General features: G+C 49.6%; 1 protein-coding gene and 1 long non-coding RNA gene across 14 annotated transcripts; one reads left to right on the plus strand and one right to left on the minus strand.

Annotated features, from left to right (window-relative positions):
• Window positions 1–17: 17 nt before the first annotated feature.
• LOC140693416 (uncharacterized) lies at window positions 18–13,576 on the minus strand. 2 transcript variants are annotated; one of them, XR_012069179.1, is made up of 8 exons: window positions 13,445–13,488; window positions 11,630–11,712; window positions 8,305–8,391; window positions 4,770–4,898; window positions 4,293–4,426; window positions 1,789–1,872; window positions 1,540–1,652; window positions 18–202 (listed from the first exon to the last, which is right to left on the minus strand). It is a non-coding gene; the product is annotated as an uncharacterized lncRNA (long non-coding RNA). The 2 variants fall into 2 exon arrangements; XR_012069178.1 differs by lacking the exon at window positions 11,630–11,712 and having other exon boundaries at window positions 13,445–13,576.
• A 261-nt stretch (window positions 13,577–13,837) lies between these two features.
• Window positions 13,838–20,793, plus strand: LOC140693411 (GDP-fucose protein O-fucosyltransferase 2-like). Of its 12 annotated transcripts, none has more exons than XR_012069164.1 (4): window positions 13,846–14,040; window positions 15,429–15,679; window positions 18,796–18,925; window positions 19,778–20,045. XR_012069164.1 is itself a non-coding variant. In XM_072957292.1 (4 exons), the coding sequence occupies exons 1-3, from the start codon at window positions 14,089–14,091 to the stop codon at window positions 18,909–18,911; spliced, it is 306 nt and encodes a 101-aa protein (XP_072813393.1). In that variant the 5' UTR covers window positions 13,971–14,088; the 3' UTR covers window positions 18,912–18,925; window positions 20,519–20,793. The 12 variants fall into 12 exon arrangements, 5 of the variants coding, with proteins under 5 accessions (XP_072813393.1, XP_072813394.1, XP_072813396.1 ...); XR_012069161.1 differs by lacking the exon at window positions 19,778–20,045 and adding an exon at window positions 20,519–20,793 and having other exon boundaries at window positions 13,971–14,099; XR_012069160.1 differs by lacking the exon at window positions 19,778–20,045 and adding an exon at window positions 20,516–20,775 and having other exon boundaries at window positions 13,971–14,099.
• Window positions 20,794–21,809: the final 1,016 nt, after the last annotated feature.

The following is a 21,809-nucleotide window of genomic DNA, read 5'->3' on the forward strand; positions in this document are numbered from 1 at the left end:
GGATTCCTGGAGCCGAAAATCACTGTCAAGGGCAAAGTTTGAGATGCCAGCTTTGGCCTTGTCCAAGTGGTCCACTTCATTGACGTAGCAGTGAAAGAGGGACCGAGATTCATCACTGCGCTGCCAGAGAATACCTTGGGCACCACTGGTCTTCCAAAGTCTGACACAAAGCTTTTCAGTCTGAATCTCTTCTCGGGAGACTCTGCATTGTTATAAAGAAAACCAAAATAAAATATCGCTCACACTCTAGCTCGGTGACCTGAAGAATCATAGTTTTTGCCATCTACTGAGTGCAAGTCCCTGCACATAGCACGCTTACAAGCACTGGAAGTGAGAGACATCATTTCTGAACACATAAATTTAAACCCAAGGCAAAGTCTCAAGTGAGGGCCCTTGGACCATCCTGAAAAGACATCGTTCCCTGAGAATCCTCAATATTGCTGTATCGCACAACACTCTTTCTCAATGCGACACTCAGAACATCTTCATCAGAATTAGTTAAAGTACTTCTTAAAATGCAGAATTCTGGGGTACACTCAGCGTCTTCAGTGGTAGGGACAGGTAGTCTGTATTTTCAGAGTCGCCAAGATAACTAAAAACGCTCAGGTTTAACATCGTCATCTACATCGGGTCACCTGAGCATCGACAATGCTGTCTCACGTGGTGAGGGGGTTGCCATGTGTGTCAGGGTGCTGTCCTACCCACGAGACTCCCGCAGGGTGCCCGACTGACAGATACAATCAGTGATAGGAGAGGGGACAAAACTCAGCTTTCTGATACCTTGTTTCACTTACTGTGGGACGAATGATCAATTCAAGGGTAATAAATCAGTGAATGAGTGAATAACATGACTCTCGTTAGTCCCACGAGTGCCTGGAAGAGCAAGCCTGGGCACACTGAGAATCATAACAGCCCATCTACTTAATTGCCATCCTTCCAAGATTTGTGTAAAGGTTACTTCCACCCAGGCAGTGACTCCTGAAGGGCAAGAATCATGTCTGAACACACTCTCAAATCCAGAACAGAACCTGACAACAATTAGGCTCTGGAGTCTGTGTTTAGCGAGTGTGGAATCTCAGTGATTCCAGCTCATACACCTTGCCTTCCCATTCCACCCCTCACGATATGGCCCTTATGACCAGTTCTCCCGGGGCTGGGGCCACGGAACCCATTTACAGGACTGGAAGAATCTGATCATATAAACCATCCCCCAGAATATCATCAAGAGTCACCTGCATTTCAGGGATCAGTAATCCCAGAAGCTTTGCAGGTCAGGCAGCTGAGGGATTTTTATATCAGCTCTGTCTTATACTGTGACTGCCTGGGTGATATCAGACAAGGAATTCTCAAAAGCCTGAGCTTTTCCTTTCAGGAATAATCTACTTAAAACTCTCATTGACCATTTAACAAATGTGATGTGAAGGTCAACGATTTACACAGGAGTATAAAATTCACTAGGTCGTGGATTTAGAATCAGAGAAAAATCATTTGAGAAAGATTGACAGAATGTAGCTTTAATGCATATTTAAGTATTCTTACCTTTCAGTAAATCATCTTCTTCCCCTACTTATCACTTCACCCAAGTTTAAAAGATGTTTCAGAACAGGGATGAGTGTGCCAGCAATCTGTGACCCATTAACCTAAAATGTCACCTAGGAAAAAAAGGGGACTAACACATTTTTAAAAAGTATGGTGAGGACAGCGGGACCATCCCCCAACTCCACACTAAGAAGCTCTGGGTAATAGCTTTCCTGCCTGCCTTGGGCATCAGCTGATGTGAAAACCCACCTAGAAACCACACTGTCCAGCAGCTCTTCCGTAACACAGGCTACACTTTCCCAGGATTAAGAATTGAGTCAAGGAACTCCTTCCCTGAAGAATAAAGACAAAGGAGAACAAGAGAGTTCTTCCCCTCCCCAGGGGAGAGCCCAGACCTTGGGCTGCATGCACTGCGCCCACCTCCCAGGAGAAGGATAACCTGGAGAAGGACGTCCTGCGAAACTAGGGCAGCAAAGGTAGAGATGGGAACAAATAGACCAGCTGGCCTGGGACAGCCCCCTATGTCGCTGCCTTGGATGTTGCCTCCGCCCCCTCAGCACAACATGCCCACCTCCGGTGGCTAAGCTGTCAGGAAAACTGTGCTTTGAGACCTGGGGCAACAGAGGCTGCCCCCAGGCCAAGCTGCTGGGGAGATGGGAGCTAAACTACTAGCTCCCAAGTGACAGTCTCCATAACCTCGCATTCACCCCGCTAACCCCGCAAATTAACGCACCCGCGGGACATTATGACCCTGAGAAGGGTGACCTGAGAACGAGAGGCAGCAGAGGCCGCCCCCACGTCAGGCCTCCAGAGAGATGGGAGCTTATCCTCCAGCTCGCAATAGGCTGAACCCCTCTCCTCTCCACCCCCTGATCTCACCGCGCCCACCTCCCAGGAGCAATCTGACCTGGTGTGGTGTGTCAGGCGAATCTTGGGCGGGAGAGGCCGTCCCCAGGCCAGGTCAGTCAGGGGAAAGGAGAAGAAGTGGCCCCATTAGGCGGGGCAGCAGGCCGTGGCAGCTGCCCCTGCCCCTCGACCTCATCGCTTCCGCCTCCCAGAAGCAAGCTTACCTGGAGACGGGCATCTGGCTTCTTGGGCAGCAGAGGACGCCCCCAGGATTGTCCACGGGGAAGAGGGGAGCAAATTGACAAGCTCCGCGCTGAGGGTCCTCTACCCTCGCCGTCTCCACCCTCGCAACTTAAAGTCACCGCCCAGGGGGCCCCTCCCCAGCAGGCTGAATGGGACAGGTGTGTCTGCAGATCTGGGGCAGGAGAGGCCACTCCCACACCAAGCCATCGGGGAGATGGGAGCTAATCCACCAACTCCCCAAGGCATCCCCATCCCCCGCATCAGCCACCGCTCCTGAACCCTGACCTCACTGTGGCCTCCTCTAGGGAGCAGGCTATCCTAGAGATGGACGTCCGGCGAACTTGGGGCAATAGGGATCGCCCCCAGGGCAAACCATGAGGGGAAATGGGAGCAAATGGACCGGCTTCATGGGAAAACCCGCCGCTGATGCCAACACCCCCAACGTACCACGCTCGCCTCCCAGGGTCAGGTTGACTAGGATACACGTGTTCCGTAACCCAGGGCAACAGTGACCGCCCCCAGGACAAGCCGCGGGGATGATGGGAGCAAATGGGCCCGCTTCCCCGCTGTAAGCCCCAGACCCCAGCCACTCCTGCACACTGACTACCCTGCCTCCCGCCCCCAGTTGGCTAAGTGGGACAGGGGTGTCCCGGAACTTGGGGCAGCAGAGGCCGCCTGCAGGCAACACGGTGCAGACATGGAGCTAATCCACAAGCTACTGCGGGGCAGCCTTCCTATCTCCGCAGCCACAAACTTACCAGCTCCCTGACCGCACCGCACCCATCTCCCAGGAGCAAGCTCACCTGGAATCGGACCTCAGGCAAATCTCCGGCGGCAGAGGTCGCCCCCAGGCCAGGCCGCGGGGGAGAGAAGAAATGGAGCAGCTCCCTGGAACGGCCCCCATCCCCCTGGCGCCGCTGCCCCCGCCTCCCAGGACCTAGCTCACCTGGAGACCGGCGTCCCGCCTCTAGGGCAGCGGAGGCCGCTCCCAGGCTCCCCCGCGGGGGAGAGCGGAGCGAATTGACCTGCTACCCCGTGGCAGCACCCCTCCCCACGTGGGCCCCGCCCCTTAATGTCACCTTCCACTCTCCCCACTCAGCAAGCTGAGTGGGACAGGTGTGTCCGGCGACCTGGGGCAGCAGACGCCGCTCCCAGGCCCGGCAGCCAGGAAAAGGCAGCTAGCTATTCCACCAGTTCGTCAGGTGCATCCCCGCCTCGCTCCTCTGCCGCTGCCGCCGCCCCCGGACCTAACCGCCCCACCCCCCAGGCCAGGCTGCACGGAGGAGAAGAAATTGACCGGCTTCCCCGTGCAGCCTCCCACCCTCCGCCGCCGCCGCCGCCGCCGCCCCAAACCATTGCACTAGCCTCCCGGGGTCAGGCTGACTGCAAGGATGTGCACTTGCCTTCTGATCCTGGCCACGTGCCTGAGCACCTACCTGCACCCCTACACTCCCTGTACCTCTGAACCCCTGCCACTCTCTGCACATCTGCACTGCCTGCACCCCCAAAACCCCTGAACTGCCTGCACCCTCCACAGCCCCTGCACCCCTGCCACCACTTACACCTTTGCACTGCGTACACTCCTGCACCCCTGCATGTCCCACACACCACCTCTTGGGCCTGTGGCAGAGTCTCTGCTGTTAGACCAATGCAAAGGGACTCACATCTTTGCCAGTATATGATGCATCAGTGGACGTCTGTGGTTGGCTGCAGGAAGGTACATGTTCCCGGTCACTAGCCTGGGCCACTAGGGTGATCTCTGTGAGGTCACCCAGGACGGGCTCAGAGATGCTGTTCTCTGGGAAGAGAGGAGTTGAAACCGGTCTTGAGGGCAGAGCTGTGCTCACCAGGCCGTCCACACTTCATGTTTTACACAGGGCTTCGGAGAAGTGAAATGGATCCGGCCAAGTAAGACCGGCCTGCTGTGCGCCCACCTCTGTCCTGGGCTCTGAGGCAGACCGACTGGCTCCCACAGTCAGGACCCAGTTTGGGCACCTGAGAGGTCCCTTAGAGGCATCCTATCACTTCTCAGGAAGAAGTCTGGCTGCTTCCACCCCATGGCCCTCCCTCCAACTCTGCTGGCCCCAGGAAGGTTCCTTATTTGGGGAAGAAGGTAGCCCACCCCCTACCCCACCCCTCACCTTTCTCTAACCCAGGCTGGTGCTCTCTCTGCCCTTCAGAGTCTGGAAAGCCATCCCTCTTCAGTTATGTCCCTTCTGAGATGGACTTGCTTCCACTCCATTCTAGGCGAGGATGCACCATGGAATGCACTGGGTAAGAGAACAAAAATAAACAGTTTCTTCTGTGAGGTTTTCTGTTTATCTACTGGGGCTTGGCTGTGTGTAGTTTGCTACAGCTATTCGTGCGAGAGGCTAAAGCCGCCTGTGTGTCCTTGTTTTCATCTCCCCGCTGTCTTTGGGTTTTCCTTAGACACTCCTGAGACATTTACTTCTTTTAATTTTATTCCTGTCATTGCACAGGGGCCCTACTGATATGGAGGTAAGGTGTTGTGGGAGTGGGACAAATTAGGGCATCTGTAGTCCTGTGATTTATTCTCATTGAGCCTGTGCCCTGAGCTGTGACCTCCACAAGTGTGTCTCTTCCCCCCCACCCCAATTTGGGTGACACAGAAGGTTTTTCCCTTCCCCTAGGTAGGTTAGGCTCTGGTAAAATAATTTCTCACTAAAAATTAAAAAAAAAAAAAACAAAGCAAAACACAACCCCCCACAATGGAAGAGAATGTTCTGGGTGTATTTCAATAGAGCTATTTTTTCCTTTCCTGGCAGGAAGCATGAAGAGTTTTCCTATGATCTTCACTCTGAGAACAGGGTACGGTCCTGGAGGTAAAATGTATGAAAAAGAGTAGGGGGCCCCTCTGACTGGCCCCCTGGAGTTTTCACACTCAGACTTCCCCACGCTGAGCCTCCAGCTGGCCTCAGGGACCTGTTAAATCTGCCTGACTCCTGGGTTCTTACAAAAGCGTGTCCTTCCCTGGGAGCTGTGACTCTCCAAGCCTGCCCGGCTGCCTCTCTGTGTTGGGAGCAGCTTTCCCCCTGTTTTCTTGTGGATCTAAGAAGAGCAGTTGGTTTTCAGCTCCCTCAGCTCTGGTAATGTTTTCAGTACAGAAGGAGCAACTTCTGAGCTCCTCACAAGCTGGACCAGAGGCTGGAAGCCTCCCCTCCTCTGCCTCCATGCAGAAAGTCAGTGGCTGTGTTTCTAGCCGAGTTTCTGAAGATTTGGATTTAAACACACACATCCCAGCCCCCACAGGAGCACACAGTCCCATAAATCCCTACAACTTCCACTGGTAACTACGGAACTGATGAGGACACGGGTTTCGGGGCTGCAGAGGCCTGACTGCACGACTTGCTCCGTGGACTATTTATGTGGTTGTTCTGGGCCTTGTCTGAAGTGGCTTGCTTACCGCACCTGGTACATGGGAAATATCAAATAAGTACTAGTACCTCCACTTTTTCTCCCTCTTGGGCCTTCCAACCTAAAAAGTAATAAGTGAACTCAGACGGCCTAGTCACCACAATGAAGTCTGACCAGCCTGGCTCTCCTGAGTGATGGGCACTGACTTGCATGTTAACTCGGAATAGTAGGGGACCCGCTTTCCTCTAACTGGGCACCTCCCCACACTGGGCATGCCCTCAGCTGAGACGGGGCCAACTCCCCATTGAGGTGTGTGCTGGTGGCTTCAGTGTGACCTGGCCCTGCCAGGACAAGAACCTGCAGTGAGGTAGAGGGTCAGGAGGAGGGGGGTCCCTGCTGGGGCAGCAGGGGGCCCGGTAGCACCCTGCCCAGCCTGGTGCCTGTGGCTCCCCAACATCTCTTACGGCCCCCGGGTCGGCTCTGGTCCAGGCCACTCCATGCACCCTCCCAGTATCTTTTCATTAAGTCCCTTTTTTGCTTTTATCAGCCAGAGGTGGCTTCTGTTGCTTGTTCAGTGAAATAGTGCATCAGGAAACCAGATTATTTCTAAGATCAGTAAAATACCAACTTCGGTCAGCTCGCTGGGCAGACCGTGCAGCACAAATTCCCGCACAGGGCTGTGCAAATGCCTTACGTGAAGGGTCCTCATCATCTGTCTTCAGAGATACAGAAGCTTGTGGTTCAGGTAAAACCTCAGGGAGGGATTGAGGAATCCAAAGCTGGTTGGTTTCAAAGACTAACCTGGTCGGACCAGACCTCTGAGCTGTAGTCAGAAGCCTGGCTCAACGTCACGTGGACTCAGAGCCCTAAGTGTACGGTGGGGCCGGTTTTGTTCCCTTTACAGGCTCTCGTTGGGGAGTCACTGTATCCCCTTACACTCAGCAGGGAATCCAGCCCTCTTAGCCCCATGGATCCCTGAGTGTTCCATGACACAAATCCCGAGAGTGTTTAATTTTCATCTTTGTTTAGGAGGATGAAGGTGGGGCAAGAGGAGACATAAATTCACACTTAGTGATACCAAGTCACAGCCAGTACCTCCTCCTCGGAGAGCTATGTGCTCCCACAGTGGTGGCTGGGGGCTGGGCAGAACCCCTCCACTGGTCACAGAGGGACTCACTCCTCTGGCTGCAACTGATTGTTTGGACAACCAATCCAGAGGGGACAGAGCATCTTTCCCGGGAATTTGGAACTGACACACAGAAATTAATTTCACTCATCTGGGGATTGGGAGGAGGGTGGGAATCAAATGAAACCAGAGCAGGAGAGAAAATTACAAGTGAATGAGAGAGAGACAGAGAGACTGAGCTTGTGAGAGCAAATAGTGGCAAGGAAGGTTAACAATCAGGGGACAGAGGAATTCCAGCTCCTGGCTTTCTAGTGTGTCCCAGCCCATCAACGAACCTTCGGGATGGTTAACATCATTCCAGTTATGCAGATTAGGAAACAGGCTGAAAGATACGGGGGTTGGCTTCGGGTGCACAGTTAATGTAAGTGACACTGGACCCCTCACTTCCCACTGCCTGAAGGCACCATGATCCTCACAGGGACCCTGCTTTGCTGACAATCCAGCACCCTGATCAAAGGGACCCTGCGGGAGTGGGAACCTCTCTGAGTGTGGAGAGTTCCCTGCACCGAGATGCCATGCATCAGCCGGCTCCCGCTCACCCCAAGTTAACGTCTCCCCAGCTGTGCAGTCTCCCGACCTGCTTCCCTCCCTGCCAGGCACCCCGTTCTTACCACCGAGTGTACTGCAGGAGTTCAGGCACAGGGATGCCCAAAGCAACACGAGCCCAACGGCTGTACAAACAGCAGACTCCCATCCCCACCTGGGCTTCATGGGGATAATATGTGTCCTCACCTTTCATGAATCTAAGGTAATCTGTTTCTTCAGCTGGAGGCTATAGAGAAAAATAAAAGGTCCAAAACATCGTTCAGTGAGGAATTCCTCCAAGGACCTGACTCCAGAGTCTACAACCAGTTGTGCTGGCCGCTCATACCCCCGTACTTTGGGTGAGGTGGATTATTGATCAACACAATCGTTGGTGGCCCAGCTCCTGGTCTTGGCTGTCCAGAGGGGGCTGGGGGAATGGGTAAGTCCAGGGCACTCAGGAAGAGCACAGAGGACCTGGCCTCTCCCCTTCGCACTTTTAAACCCCCAAATCTCAAGGCATCGAACAGAGTGCAGCCACAACAATAATGAGATGCTCCCATCTCTTCACTCACTCCTGTCGGTTCACTTACGTGCTGAGCATCCACTGGGTCACAGGACATGACACACAGGATGACCGATGGGACAGGCTTGGTACTTCCCCCTGGATCCTGTTCAATCTGATGGAAGAATGATCACTCATAAATGGTTTCTCAAAAGGGTATATAGACAGAAGACAATCTGCAGAGTGAATCAAATTTTAAAATATAAATGACGATCCCCCAGTCTCCCCGCCTAATGTTAGCAGCATAAAGATAATAGATATTGCCTTTGATCACCAAGGAAGTGGTCACCCCCCTCAGGAGGAAAGGAGAGTTATTCTTTCAGCAGGACACACAAGTGCTCCATCAGATTGGACCAGGACCTCTACATTCATTCAGCAAATCTGTATAAGCTCCTACGACATATGGGAATCTAGTAACTAGACCCGATCCCAAGGCTCTTGGGCTTTATTAGTCAAGAAAATAGACACGACTCCCCATCACTGGGGGCTCAGAGTTTTAGCAGAGGAAACAGGCAGCATGTTGGGGGTAGCAAGAGCTCGGGGAAAAATAAGAGTGGTATGAGCAAACTCAGGTGATGGTGGTGGGGTGCGAGGCAGGCAGGAGGGAATAAGGCATTCCTGGCAGATCTCACAGAGTAATGAACTTGAAGCAGCATAGATCCGGAGGAATAAGGAAGAGCTGGAGCCAGAGGCCCCCAGAATGACGGGAAGAGTGTGCACGGAGAGGCAGAACACGCCGGGTCCTCGAAGACTTTGGGACGACTTTGGCTCCTAATGAAATGGTGACCCTTTTGGTGAGTTTTGATGGGATGGGTGATGTCCAATTTATGCTTTTGTTTTGGTTTTTTGTGGGTGGAGGGTAATTTATTTATTTTAGTGAAGGTGCTGTGGTTTGAACCCAGGATCTCATGCATGCTAAGCATGTGCTCTATCACTGAGCTACACCCACCCCCTCAATGTATGCTTTTATAGGCTCCCTCTGACTCTGTGTGGATGAGATTGTAGAAAAGCAAAGATGGAAGAAGAAGGCTACTTGGTGTCCAGGAAGAGGCTGAAGGTGGCTCCTAGGAGGGTGGGGAACAGGGAGTAGGTGGTTAATGAAGACAGAGTAGCCAGAATTTTCTAACAAGCTGGATTTGCTGTGTGTGTGTGTATGGGTGTGTGTGTGTGTGTAAGAGAAAGAGAGAGAAAGAACATGGTTCCAACATCTGGACCTGGAAAATGGGATGGATGTCCTCTCCATCCACAGGGGATGGGACAAGATGGGGCTGAGCAGGTGGAAAGGGGCTGGAATCAGCTCAGTTCTTCAATGTCATGGTTAAGAAGTCTATTAGATATTGCCACAGAAATGCCTAATAGGTAGAGGAGTCTGGGTTTTTTTTTTCTTTCTTTTTAACATTAAAATATATAATTTGAATGTATTAATTTTATTATGTGAATGAAATTGTAATTTTATTTCATTCCAAGTTATATGTTATAATATCCAAATGGAAAATATATCAGAAAAGGGGAGAAATGAGGGCTTTCACAGAAACTGACTGTCCATAACGTAGGTAAAATTTCAATAATACCAGTCTTCAGTGCAAAAACCTCATCTTGGTGTTACATAAAATTAAATGAAAAAGGACTATGTTGATGTATCATTATTTCATGTTACATAATAGCCCCAAACAAACACACTGTTTAACTGTGAGGCTTGTAGAAATACTATTCACTTTATTGTCATAAATACAGAAATGCAAAAATTTTCTATGGTCGAATTAGCATCTTAGTGGAAATAATAGAGATCTGAGCATTTTACATGATATTTATGGACTGATTTAAAATTTGGAAAAGTAATTTACACAGTAGAACATACGTATGAATGTGAAAGCAAGATGAATGAAAGAAAAATAATATGAGTATCAGGGAGAGAGTTCCAAATGGAAAGGGCCAATCAGGGAGTTTTGAACAAATCGAGAAATTGATGGCATGTCAATTTCCAAATCTAGTTGCTTCCACCAAAAGTATAGCAGAGAGATAGTGGAGAGACCCAGGACCCAACTCCTGGGCACATTCGTAGTAAATGTTTGGAAAAAAGTGGAGACGTTGGCAAAAGACCAGCCAGTGGATTGAAAGCAGAGTGATGGGCTGGAGGCTAAGTAAAGCAGGAACACGGGGAAGGAAGGATGGAAGAGCTGGGTCAAATGCTGCCAAAGGGCCACGCATGATGAAGACTAAAAACTGACCACTATATTTAGCAACGTGGGGTCACTGATGGCCTTGACAGAACAGTTTCCATACAGCAAGGGATCAGGGGAAAAGCCAGAGTGGGTGCAAAAGGGGATGGCTCAACTGAATATGCAGACAGTGAGTTTAAACTACTCATAAAAGATTTGCTGCAAAGACATAGGCTTGCAATTGGTGGGGCGAATTAGAGTCAAGGAGTGATGTTTGTTCCTTTTAAGAGGATGGACTTTTATATACTGATAGGAGACAACTAGCAGGAGAAAAAAATAGATCAGGTAGTGACAGAGAGGATGGATGTGGGAGTGACAGCCCAGAGAAGATTGGATGGATGGCCCCCCTGGCGACTTTTGAATGCTCTGGCTTTCGATGTCACCTGTAATAAGAGGTGGGGCAGCGAGAGTGAGGTTACAGACATCAGAAGGCGAGCGGATGTGCTGGGAGTTGCTGGTGAAATTTCTCTTCTGTTGGCTTCAGTTTGCTTGGTCAAAGAAGAAAAGTAAACTTACCAGCTGAGGAAAGAGGAGGAAGTTACTGGAGTCATGAGCAGAAGATACGAAAGAGCCTTCAGGGACAATGGGACAGTGAAAAGAGCAAGGGGAGACGAGGGGAGTGTGCTCTCAGAAAGTTACATTTTATCTTTGAGGTCCCCAAGTGTTGGAGGTGTGATTGCCCTTCCTGCTGTTTATGAAATAAAAATTGAGTATGGTTCAGGGAAAATACAATATCATTCTAAGTGGCTGCCTGTTTCTCAGGAATGGTCATCTTAAACTGCAAACATTACCAAAATGTTGAAAAGAAGAACTTGTGTACCCAATGACCCACTATTTTCTATAAATTTGGCTGCTATTTAGTTCCCCTATCAATCCTACAGAACCGATACTGCCTAGGATGGAGATACATCGATGCTTATATGGAAATGAAATCTGTATCTTTTTCCTAAACTCCATGGCTTCCTTAACATCCCATTCCCCTTGGAATTTAGGGGTGTCCGGTATAAGAAATGAGAAACAGTTTGAGAAAATCCCGGCTCAGAATTACACAGCACAACCTCAGCTCAGAAGTGTACAGCCGTCAAAATGTTTAGAAACAAAACTCCGCAACTACTCTTAAAGGATTTTGCAAACCTGGGCCTGCCTAGATGTTTCCAAACTAGAAAGATACTCCAATCACTTGACCGGTACGGGAACCAGAGGCTGGTCAGCCTTTTCTGTAAAAGTCAGAGAGTAAATATTTTCAGTTTTGCAGATTATTTTGTTGTAACCATGCAGGTCTGCAATAAGAAAGCAAAGAGCACTGGGAGACAGGAAACAAATGGGCATGCCCACACCCTCCCTTCCACTCAGGGCAGCTTCTCTGTGGTGGGGAGCTTTGCCACAATCACTTGTTTCTTTGTTTCCATTGGTTTCTTTGTTTCCACCTTACTGCTCAAGCTCAGAAATTCAAGTGAGCCTGGTCCTTCAGCATCCATGCAGAGAGAAGACTGAGCAGGGATGGGGACCCCATCTGACAGAGAAGAGAGAAGGCTTGTCACCATGACATGAGACAATCGCACCTTCCGGGGTGATAGGGAACAAAGATAAGGGAGGGGCACAGCAGTGGGACCCCTGGGTCACCTGCCAGGCTTGCTCTCCCTCCACGGCCACCCTGGGGGCCTGGGTGGTGTTGGAACTCAGCTACAGTGATTAGGCTGAGGAGACTCAGGGTAAAGGACCCTCCGTCTCCACACCGAGTTCCAAGCGCAGCCCCTCTAAATTTACCCTCTGAGTTTCTGGAACTCAGCTGGAAGAATACATGATCAGGCCAGACCCAGAGCCCAAGCCACACACGACAGGGGTCACGTGAGTTTGTAACCCCGTGCTCAGTGGTCGGGGTCTCCTTGCATATCTGCAGAAATCCCTGTTCTGCCTCATTCCTGGGAGAAACCCCACATCTCCTCCTACTCTGTCTGTTCTTCTCTTGAGGGTATTGTCCTGGAGGGGTGCAGAGTCCTTGAACCTGGCCCTCCAAACGTACATAAGCAGCCTGTTCAATAAAACAAATTATACACTTTTTCACCTTGGCCAGCTTTTTGATTCCAGAAAGGCTGTGGGAATTTTTCTCACTGTCTCCTGTGCCCCCACCACTTGGTGGTCCTCTACTCATGGAAACACGATTTCTCACAACTGCACCCTGCCTCCCAGCTTGTCAGAGGGGAGTGACCCACAAAGACACAGGTGTTTGTGAGGATCTTGTCCCCAAGCAGAAAACCTACTCCTGGAGCCACGGACAGGGATCTGGCCTCCTGAGCTGCTCAGCTCTAATTGAAAGCCTAAACTGGGGACCCCGAACATTGCTGAATGACTTTCTGAGTCACCTTGGCTGGAGAGGCCTGATTTTTCGTTCTAGGAATGGATGTAGCGCAACCTCCATTTTCAGGGCTGACATTCATGATGGATCTAGTTCCCCCAACGGCACCCCAGGAAGGAGAGGCCCTTCCATCCCACTAGTTAGAAACCCATCCCAGGGGAGTTCTGAAGCACCTCATCGCAGTCAGTTCCAGCATCCCTGCTGAGTGGCCCCTGCCCCTGCCCCTGAATGAGCCCCTTCCCTGGGCAATCCCTTCCCCGACATGACCACACCCCAGGTGGTGCTGGGGAAGGCAGGGAGTGCAGTGAGGGGCGGGGGGAGAAGAGCACTTTGCTCTGGAATGAGGGTTCTTGGGGGACCATAGAGCAAGGCACACACCACCCCCAACCTATACCCCAAACAGCCCCGCCAACACAGGGGCTGCTCTGCTCCCTCTCACCATGGCTCTCCTTTGAGGCTGCACACAACCCGGCATCTGGCACCCCAGCCCTACCTCCCATCTTATGACAGAGCCCTTCTTCTTGGAAACTGCCTAGCAGCGCGTATTCAAGGCCGGCAGCGGGCCTGGCGGATCTGCATTTCAGGTGCCCTACCTGGCCAGCCGTGCGTGCCTGGGCTCAGCCCTCTCTCTCGCCCACTGGTAGCCTGGGTCCACGTCCAGTGCAATCGGAGGCCGCGGAGCCCCGGCTGATCTCCACACAGGGACATGTGAGGGTGCCCCCGCCCCGCTGCCTCGCTGCCCCGCTGCCTAGCTGCCCCTCTGCCCCGCCCACTGGTGGTAGCACCGCCCCAGCCTCCGGGCAGCGACACCTGCAGGTCACCACTTCCGCGCAACCACGCCCTCCACGGCCCCGCCCAGCTATCCCAAAAGCCTCCCCCCACCCCCGTCCTGGCCGCGCCCTGGCTCCCATTGGCTCCGCAAGTTCTGCCCTCACACATCTAGACTCGGGAGGATGCACGACGCAAGCGCTAGGGGAGGGCCCCGCGGCGTTACCATGGTTACAGGCACCGCGCGCCGCGCGGGCCAGCGTGCGCTTCTGGGGCGGGGAGCGGGCTCCGGAAGTGTGTAACTGCCTGGGACCCATGGCGGCATTTGCTGCTGGGGATGGCGGCTTGCTTGGCCTGACGACTAGTTCTGGCCTGGTCAGTCGGCGGCCGACATCCTGTCTGGGGCGGCGTCCCACAGACGGTAAACGTACTTCCGCGCCGTCAGCGGGGCAGGTGGACATGAACCGGGATGGGATCGGGGTAGGGGTGTTGGCCGGGGAGGGCTGTGGTGCCTGGGAGTGTGTTGGGGCGGGGCGGGGCAGGGCTTGGGCACAGCCTCAAGCTTTCCTCCCCATCAGGCCCTGGGGCTAGGGCCGCGAGTCTGGGTCGCCCTTGGTGGCCGTGGCCTCCCAGAACCCCCCGGGAAGGGCAGGCAGAGGACCCATCTTAGATGAAGCGGGGCCTTACCAGGGTTTTGAAGAGCCCCAGAATCAGATGTTGGAATGGGGTTGTTTATCAGCCTTGTTTATCTGCAGGGAAATTTCAGTCCCATCCAGATCTTGATTCCTTCTGTCAACCTCAGGAGTAAGACAAGGGTCAGTGCCGGTAAGCAGTTATCTAGGGCTTGACTCAAACTGTGCGGGATGTAGGGATGGCAGATTGGACGCTCTCTCTTGAATTTAGCAGTCTTCTGGGATTAGAGGCCCCGGCTGAGGATTACATCCTCATCTGCAGTAATGGAGGTTGTGAGAAACACACAGAGAAGGGAGGGTTGTGGTGGCCGTAACTAATTACAGAATCCAGGACCCTTGCCTGGCTCTAGTGTAGAAGAGTCTCGCCTAGGATAGGGCAGCAGTTATCAAAGTGTATCCAAGGCCACTGAGGTGCAAGACCATTTTCAAAGAAACGCCGGGATGTCACCTGCCTTTTGCATACTCTTGCTCTCCCGAGTTCCTGTGGGGTTTTGCAGGGAAACCCTGGCCTGTGATATCACAAAACAGGGAATGCAGTGGCAGATAGGAGAATTCAGCTCTCACCAGTCCATAAGAGATTTGCAGAAATTAAAATCACTGCTATTCTTCTCACTAATGATTTTTGTTTTGAAAAATAGAATTAAATTTAGTTTAAGAGTATTAATGGTAACATACAGTAGATTGTTAATATTTTTAAGTGAATTCATACACTTTTTCTAACTTCTTATTCAACTTATAACACAGGAAATATTGATAGATTTAACTCACATAAATGACAGCCTTTTGGAGTTCTCAGTAATTGTTAAGATTGTATACGGTTCTGTAGAACAAGAAGTTTGAGAGCCCCTGGGGAACGGGTGCTCAGGTGCTAGTCAGGTGCTTAGTGGGGTTAGACAGACACCAAGATTTCTTCCGCAACTGTTCCCGGACTTGAAGTAATTGACCACATGGAGATGGGTGGGCAGTGCCTCCACTTTATAAACCAGAAGCTGCTGAATGTTTCTGGAGTCTAGGCCATGGGCTATGCAGGGATTCCCGTTGTATCTGTTCTATCTAAGCCAGGATTCCTGTGCAGAGGCCTGGCCCTGAAGACCCGCTCTCCTTTGCTCCCTGCCAGGTACCTTCTGTGTGACTTGAACCCTCCAGAGGGCATCAGCCTCCATAGGAACGTCTGCATCCACATTGCCTTCCTCCTGAAGACCCTGCTGAAGATGGAGGAGCCGGTACTGGTGCTATCCCCTTGGGGCCACCTCTACCACTGGCAGAGCCCCGACATCAACGAGGTCTGGATTCCCTGGTCCGACTCCTTTGACCTCCCAAGTCTCAATAGAAACATCCCTGACATTGAATACGAGCAGTTCATTGCAGGTGAGGTGGTGGTCATTTAACTGGGGCCAGGTTGTCGTTGTCCTGGTTCTGATCTGAACATCGGGCCATCTTACTTTGGGCTTGTCTGTCTGCTTAGGGGCCCTGCTCATGTTTCCCACACTGCAGGTGAATTTGGTTTTTCCATAGTATTTTCGGGAAATCAATTTGAAATGTATGAGCTCTATGTCCCCTCACCTGTCAAAACCCTGGCCTCCTGGTGAGATGGAGCGGTGACAAGGAGGCCACTGCCACTGAGGCCTTGTCCCAGAAGGACTCACTCCCTGTGCACTCAGGGCTGTTCTTACCTGTAGGCAAACACAATGTGTGTGTGTAGCAACGGACCCGTGCTAGAGAAGATATGTAACTGCCCATCCAGTATAATTTGGTCCTGCTCAAGTTACCCATTTTAAGTTTTTTAAGAAGGAAGAGTTCAAGATTTTCTCTGAATAAAGTTATTTAGAGCTTATCAATTTTTTTTAAGTTGAAATGTGTTTGATTTACAATGTTTTGTTAGTTTCAGATATACAGCTGTTTTGTTAGTTTCAGGTATACAGCATAGTGATTCAGTTGTACATATACATAGCCTATTCTTTTTCAGGTTCTTTTCCATTATAGGTTGCAAGATACTGAATACTGTTCCCTGTGTTCTACAGTGAATCCTTGTCGTTTGTCTGTTTTTCATATAGTAATTTTTATCTGTTGATCCCAAACTCCTAAGTTTTGTTTATAAGTCTGTGAGTCTGTTTTTGTTTTATAAATAAGTTCATTTGCAACATTTTTTAAAAATTCCACATATAAATGATATCATATGATACTTGTCTTTGTATGACTTATTTCACTTATTGAGATCATCTCCAGTTCCATTCAAGATGCTGTAAATGGCCTTATTTCCTTCTTTGTTATGACTGAGTAATATTCTGTTATATCTAAATACCACATCTTTATCCAGTCATCTGTCAGTGGACGTTTAGATTGCTTCTATGTCTTGGCCATTGTAAACAGTGCTCCTGTGGACATTGCGGTGCAGGTATCTTTTGGAATTAAGGTTCCCTCTGGATATATGCCCAGGAGTGGGATTGCTGGATTAGGTGATAAGTTTTTTTTGTTTTGTTTTGTTTTGTTTGTCTTTTGAGGAATCTCCATACTGTTCTTCACAGTGGCTGCACCAAACTACATTCCCACCAACAATGTAGGAGAGTTTCCTTTTCTTCACAGCCTCTCCGGCATTAATGGTTTGTGGACTTTTCAATGATGGCCATTCAGACTGTTGTGAGATGATAACATTGTAGTTTTGAGCTGCATTTCTCTGATAATTGAGCGATATTGAGCATTTATTTATATGCCTATTGGCCATTTGTGTGTCTTCATTGGAGAATTGCTTGTTTAGTTTTTCTGCCCATTTTTGGATTTGGTTGTTTATTTTTTTCTCATTAAGTTGTATGAACTATTTATATAGTCTAGAAATTAAGCCATGGTCAGTCTCATGTTTTGCAAATATTTTCTCCCACTCCATAGGTTGTCTTTTTGTTTTACTTATGGTTTCTATTGCTGTGCAAAAGTTTATAAGTTTAATTATGTCTCATTTATTTATTTTGGCTTTTATTTCTGTTGCTTGGGTTGCTTAGTTTGCCCTAGGGAAACATTCCTGAGATGTATGTCAAATAGTGTTTTGCCTATGTTTTCTTGTTAGAAGTTTATAGTGTCTTGTCTAATATTTAAGTCTTTAAGCCATTTTGAGTGTTTCTTTTTGGTTTTTTTGCGACTCTATTGTATGCTTTTGATTTGTGGTTACCTTATTCTTCAAATATATCAATCCATTACTATATCTATTTCCTTTAGACTAATAATCACGTAGGCTCCAACACATCCTAAGAATAACGAAGAAAAAAAAAAAGAAAAAAATTTATATTTTCTTGCTCCCCTCTCCCATTCCCACATTTTTTTATTTTGATGTCCTTTTTCATTTTTACATCTTTAAGTTTATTCTCTTGTAAATCGTTACTGCATTTCCAATTATGGTTTTCCTGTTTCTATAGCGTCCTGCTTCCTTTCTGGTTAGAATAGAACCTTTAATGTCTCTGTTAGGTTCAATATTGATGAGTTATCTCACCTCCCCCCCCAAGCCTCTGAATACTCAGTCCTGGAAAGCTAAACCATTCTAGCCTTCATCGGTACTGGGAAAGCAATCTTCAAAGTGGGAAAAAACATTCAAAAATAATATTCTGTGAGTTGCTTTCTACCCTTGCCCGGAGATGAGGAACATCTGAAGGTGGAGGAAAAAAGTTGGAGGTGGGGAACACAAAGTCTTTTCTCCTTTTGCTTCTGAAGAAATGATTGCTTTTGTAATTAGTGATGATGCCCTTTAAATTGGTGAGATCGAGATTCCACAGCTTCAGTGCCTGTGAATAACCAGCTGGGAGAAAGCTCTCTAGGGCCCTTGCAGTGGGAAAGGCAGCCCCTCTGAGCACTTGTTGTTCTGTGTTCTTCCTGCCTCCACACGGGTTCGCTAGGCACCATGCAGGAAAATGCAGTTACCCAAGGTGGAGGACGGGGAGACCCCTGCTGTGTGGCAAGCCACAGGAGCCCACACATGAAGGACAAAATGTAGAATAGTGGGACTGTCATAGGAACAGAGGATGGTTGAGACCCAAGATAGTGTCCTGGAGTCCAGCAGCCAAGGTTGGTGGGGCAGATGGGGCCCTGGGTCATGGGCAGTCCTTGAGGGATCTGAAGCAAAGATAGGAACCAAGAGACTGGATTCGTGTGGGGATATAGTGCCCCTTGGAGGCTGCGGGGCAGCTCAGCGAACCCAGGGGGAGCGGGCACTTCCCCAAAGCTGGGTTGGCAGGTCAGAACCAACTCACTGGGGACCGAGAGACACTGAGTCATTTTTAGCCTTTTGTCCCTCTTCCTGGAAAAGAAACTGCTGCCTGTTAAATAGCCTGTGTCGTTAGTGAGAATTAAAGACATGAAGCAAGATTGCGTCAAAAGTCATCCATTGTGTAGTCCTTAATAAGGGTCAAATGCAAACTTGAATAGATGAAATGAAACATTCATCAGAGGATTTTAAAATCCTTTAAAATAAAAATTCTTGCTGCCTTTGTTCTTCATTTCAGGGTTCACTTGGTGACAATAATAGTAAACAAAGCAACAGCAAACCCTTAGAGAACTCTGTCCTGTTGTTGCAGGAACGCTCTTTTCACGACAATTCAATGAGTTGGCACCAGTATGAATTCCACTTTAAAGGTAAGGACATTCATTAATCACACTGCTAATAAATGGCAGAGATGGGACTTGAACTCAAGCTGTCTGGCCCCAGAGCCCCCTCTCAGCCCCTTCACTGCAGCTCATCACTTGGCATGCCCAACACAGCCAGCATTTAAGAGCAGTGTGACCTTGGCCAAGGCTACTTCACCGCTTTGTCTCTGATTCCTCATCTGTAGAATGGGGGTGTGGGCAGTGAACTCTGTGAGCTCAGTGGTCACTTCCTCCTACTCTGCTATTCTACTGCTTTGAGTTAGTTTGGTAAGTATCTGAGCCCCTACATGGCCCACACCTGGCCTGGCGCTTTGCTAGGCCCTAGGTTACGGAGAAAAGTAAGATCAGCCTGCTTCTCCGAGGAGCCTGTGTCCCTCCATGGGAAGCAGCTGCGAGGCCCAGGCTCCCTCACTGGTGGTCGGGGGCTGGGCAGGAAAGTCTGATAAGAGAAGATGGAGGCAGAGCCCCTCTGGGAATAGTGGTGGCCACACAGCTCTCAGGAGCGAGAGCCTCTGTCCAGGCTGCTGAGAGGGGGGTCCTCATGAGGTCAGTAGTCCCCCCAAACTAAGCCCTCAGGACAAAGATCCAGCCACCCCTGCAGTGTCACCATAGAGCCTGTCCATCCTCATCACGGTGCCTCTGTGCTCCTTTGTCCTGGGGCCTCTCTTCCCCCTACACCCAGAAGCCTTTTCTCCCTCTCTTCTCTGAGTTTCCCCTCACTTCCCCTGTGGCCCCTGCTTCCTGGGCCACCATCTCTGGAGTTGACGCTTTGCCCCCTCACACCCCCCTGTTTGATCAGGTGCCTGGATTGACCTCCTTGTGCTCACTTTCCACCTTCAGATCACTGCTCCTCCTCTCTTGGGAGCACCTAGAAAACCCAAATCCTTTCCTAGCAGTGCCTGCCACCCTGGCCTCCCTGCTCATCTGCCTCAGTCAGGAGCACCTGGACCACCAACTCTGTATTGCCTCACCTCCTACCAGCAAGACTTCAAAGTTGATTCTCCCTCCACCACCCAGTATGGTCATTTTAGGGTCTTCCTCTCCGTCAGCCTGAGCCAGCCACCCCCCATTCACCCTACCCCCGGGCTCATACCCGGGCGTGTCTCCATACCAGTTCCAGCCTCTCTCCTTTAAGTGCCCACCTCTAGCCATCCGGCTGCTTCTCCACCAGCCCCCCTGGCCCTCCTTCACCCTCACTGGGGCATCAAGCACTGACTCCTCTACTTTCCTGCCTGTCCACATTGCTCTTACTTCCACTTCCTCAACTTCCATCTCTGCATCCACAGTCAGCACTCTATGACAAACAAAACCCCCTTGACCCTTGATCTTTCCAGTTCCTCACCAGGACGACTTCTATCTCGGTTCACCCAGCTCTATTTGTTCTGAGCCTGCAGGCAGCAGGCTCTCCCAGCACAGATTTCTAAGACGACAAATCAATGCCCACCATGTTGCCACTGCCTTGTAATCCTCCAGGATTTCTCTAGTGAGCACATTTCCCCACTTATCACTCAGTGGTGTCAACATTCTCTGCTCTCTGCACACCTCTAAACTTCCCTCTGTCTCTTCCCTGACTCCCAGCAGATGGCCTTGCCTCCTGCTTCAGAGAGAATGACATGTTACTGGAAAGGAACTCGCTCACCTGCAGCAAATCTGCTCACTTTACCTTTTATCCGTCTCTCTCCCACCTGGACTCTAGCTGTAGTTGTTCTTAATTTAGTGAGTTTAGTTGACATATATTTACAAAGTTAAAAGCATAGCACACTATAGGCTACCTTCTAGGGCTTACTTTTTCAATTTAACATAGAGTGTATGATTCATCCATTTAGTTGCACGTACCTGCAGTTCATTTGTTTTAACCGATCTTAAATATTGTGTGTGTGAATATAACATAAGAGAAGGGTAAGCCAGGATTCAGGATGCTGGTTACTTCCTCTGAGAAGAGGCCAAGAGCAGGATAGGGAAAGAGGACACAGTATGTCACTGTCAATATTCCTGTTATGATGCTGGGTAATATGTTCATAACTGTGTCTTATAATATTAATTTTAATACGTAAATATCTCTGACAGACAACTAAGATGAGAATGTGTCATGAACCAAGATATACAATGGGTAAAATTACATCATTATTGTTATGTAATCTTGTTATATTATATATTAATCATAATCTTACATTATTTATTATGGGTTATATATTATATAGATGCATGAATTATATATTATGTATAAAAACACCTATATATGTATTATATACAATCTGATAAATAAACAGAACATAATATGCTGGTATATCTTCTATTATGTGTTATTTAATAAATAATAACATACTATATCCTGTTATACGACATGGCACATTATCTTTAATAAAATAAGAAATCTGTCAATTATATTGGTAATTAGTAAAATTTAAAAAAATAGCCTGCAACTTTTAACGCCGACACCGCTCCAGCTGTCACTGTCTTTTCTCTTCCCTTTTATGGTCGAGGTCCTCACAGTGCTATCAGTTCCCCCTTTCATCTCCTTATCCTGAACCTTCCTCCTCCACCCTTCCCATGCTGCCTTCTGCCCCGGGGTCCCTCTAGTCACCAGCGGCCTCTGGGGCACTGATTTGCGGGCAAGGTCTCATGCCCCAGCTCACCTGCCTGTCTGCCGCCTCTGCCACCGCTGGTGGGGCGGGGTAGGGGCAGAGTGCACCTTTTGTCCTGGAAGAGAACACAGCACAGACTCAGTGACCAGCAGCAGGTGTGGCCGGGACCTGCAGGCCTGGGGGGAGAGCCAGACTGTCTGCATCCAGACCGGGGGCACTTGAAGTGTGAAGAAACCCAGTCCTCACTGCACCTGAAGTGAGAAAAACACCTTCAGGTGAGTTAAAGT

This window comes from Vicugna pacos, unplaced genomic scaffold, assembly GCF_048564905.1.
Source record: "Vicugna pacos unplaced genomic scaffold, VicPac4 scaffold_19, whole genome shotgun sequence".
Classification (NCBI taxonomy): Eukaryota; Metazoa; Chordata; class Mammalia; order Artiodactyla; family Camelidae; genus Vicugna; species Vicugna pacos.

Coding starts and splice junctions, on each gene's coding strand:
- LOC140693411 (XM_072957292.1), top strand. Junction 15,680..18,867: donor ATACGAGCAGTTCATTGCAG/GTGAGGTGGTGG, acceptor CTGTTGTTGCAG/GAACGCTCTTTTCACGACAA.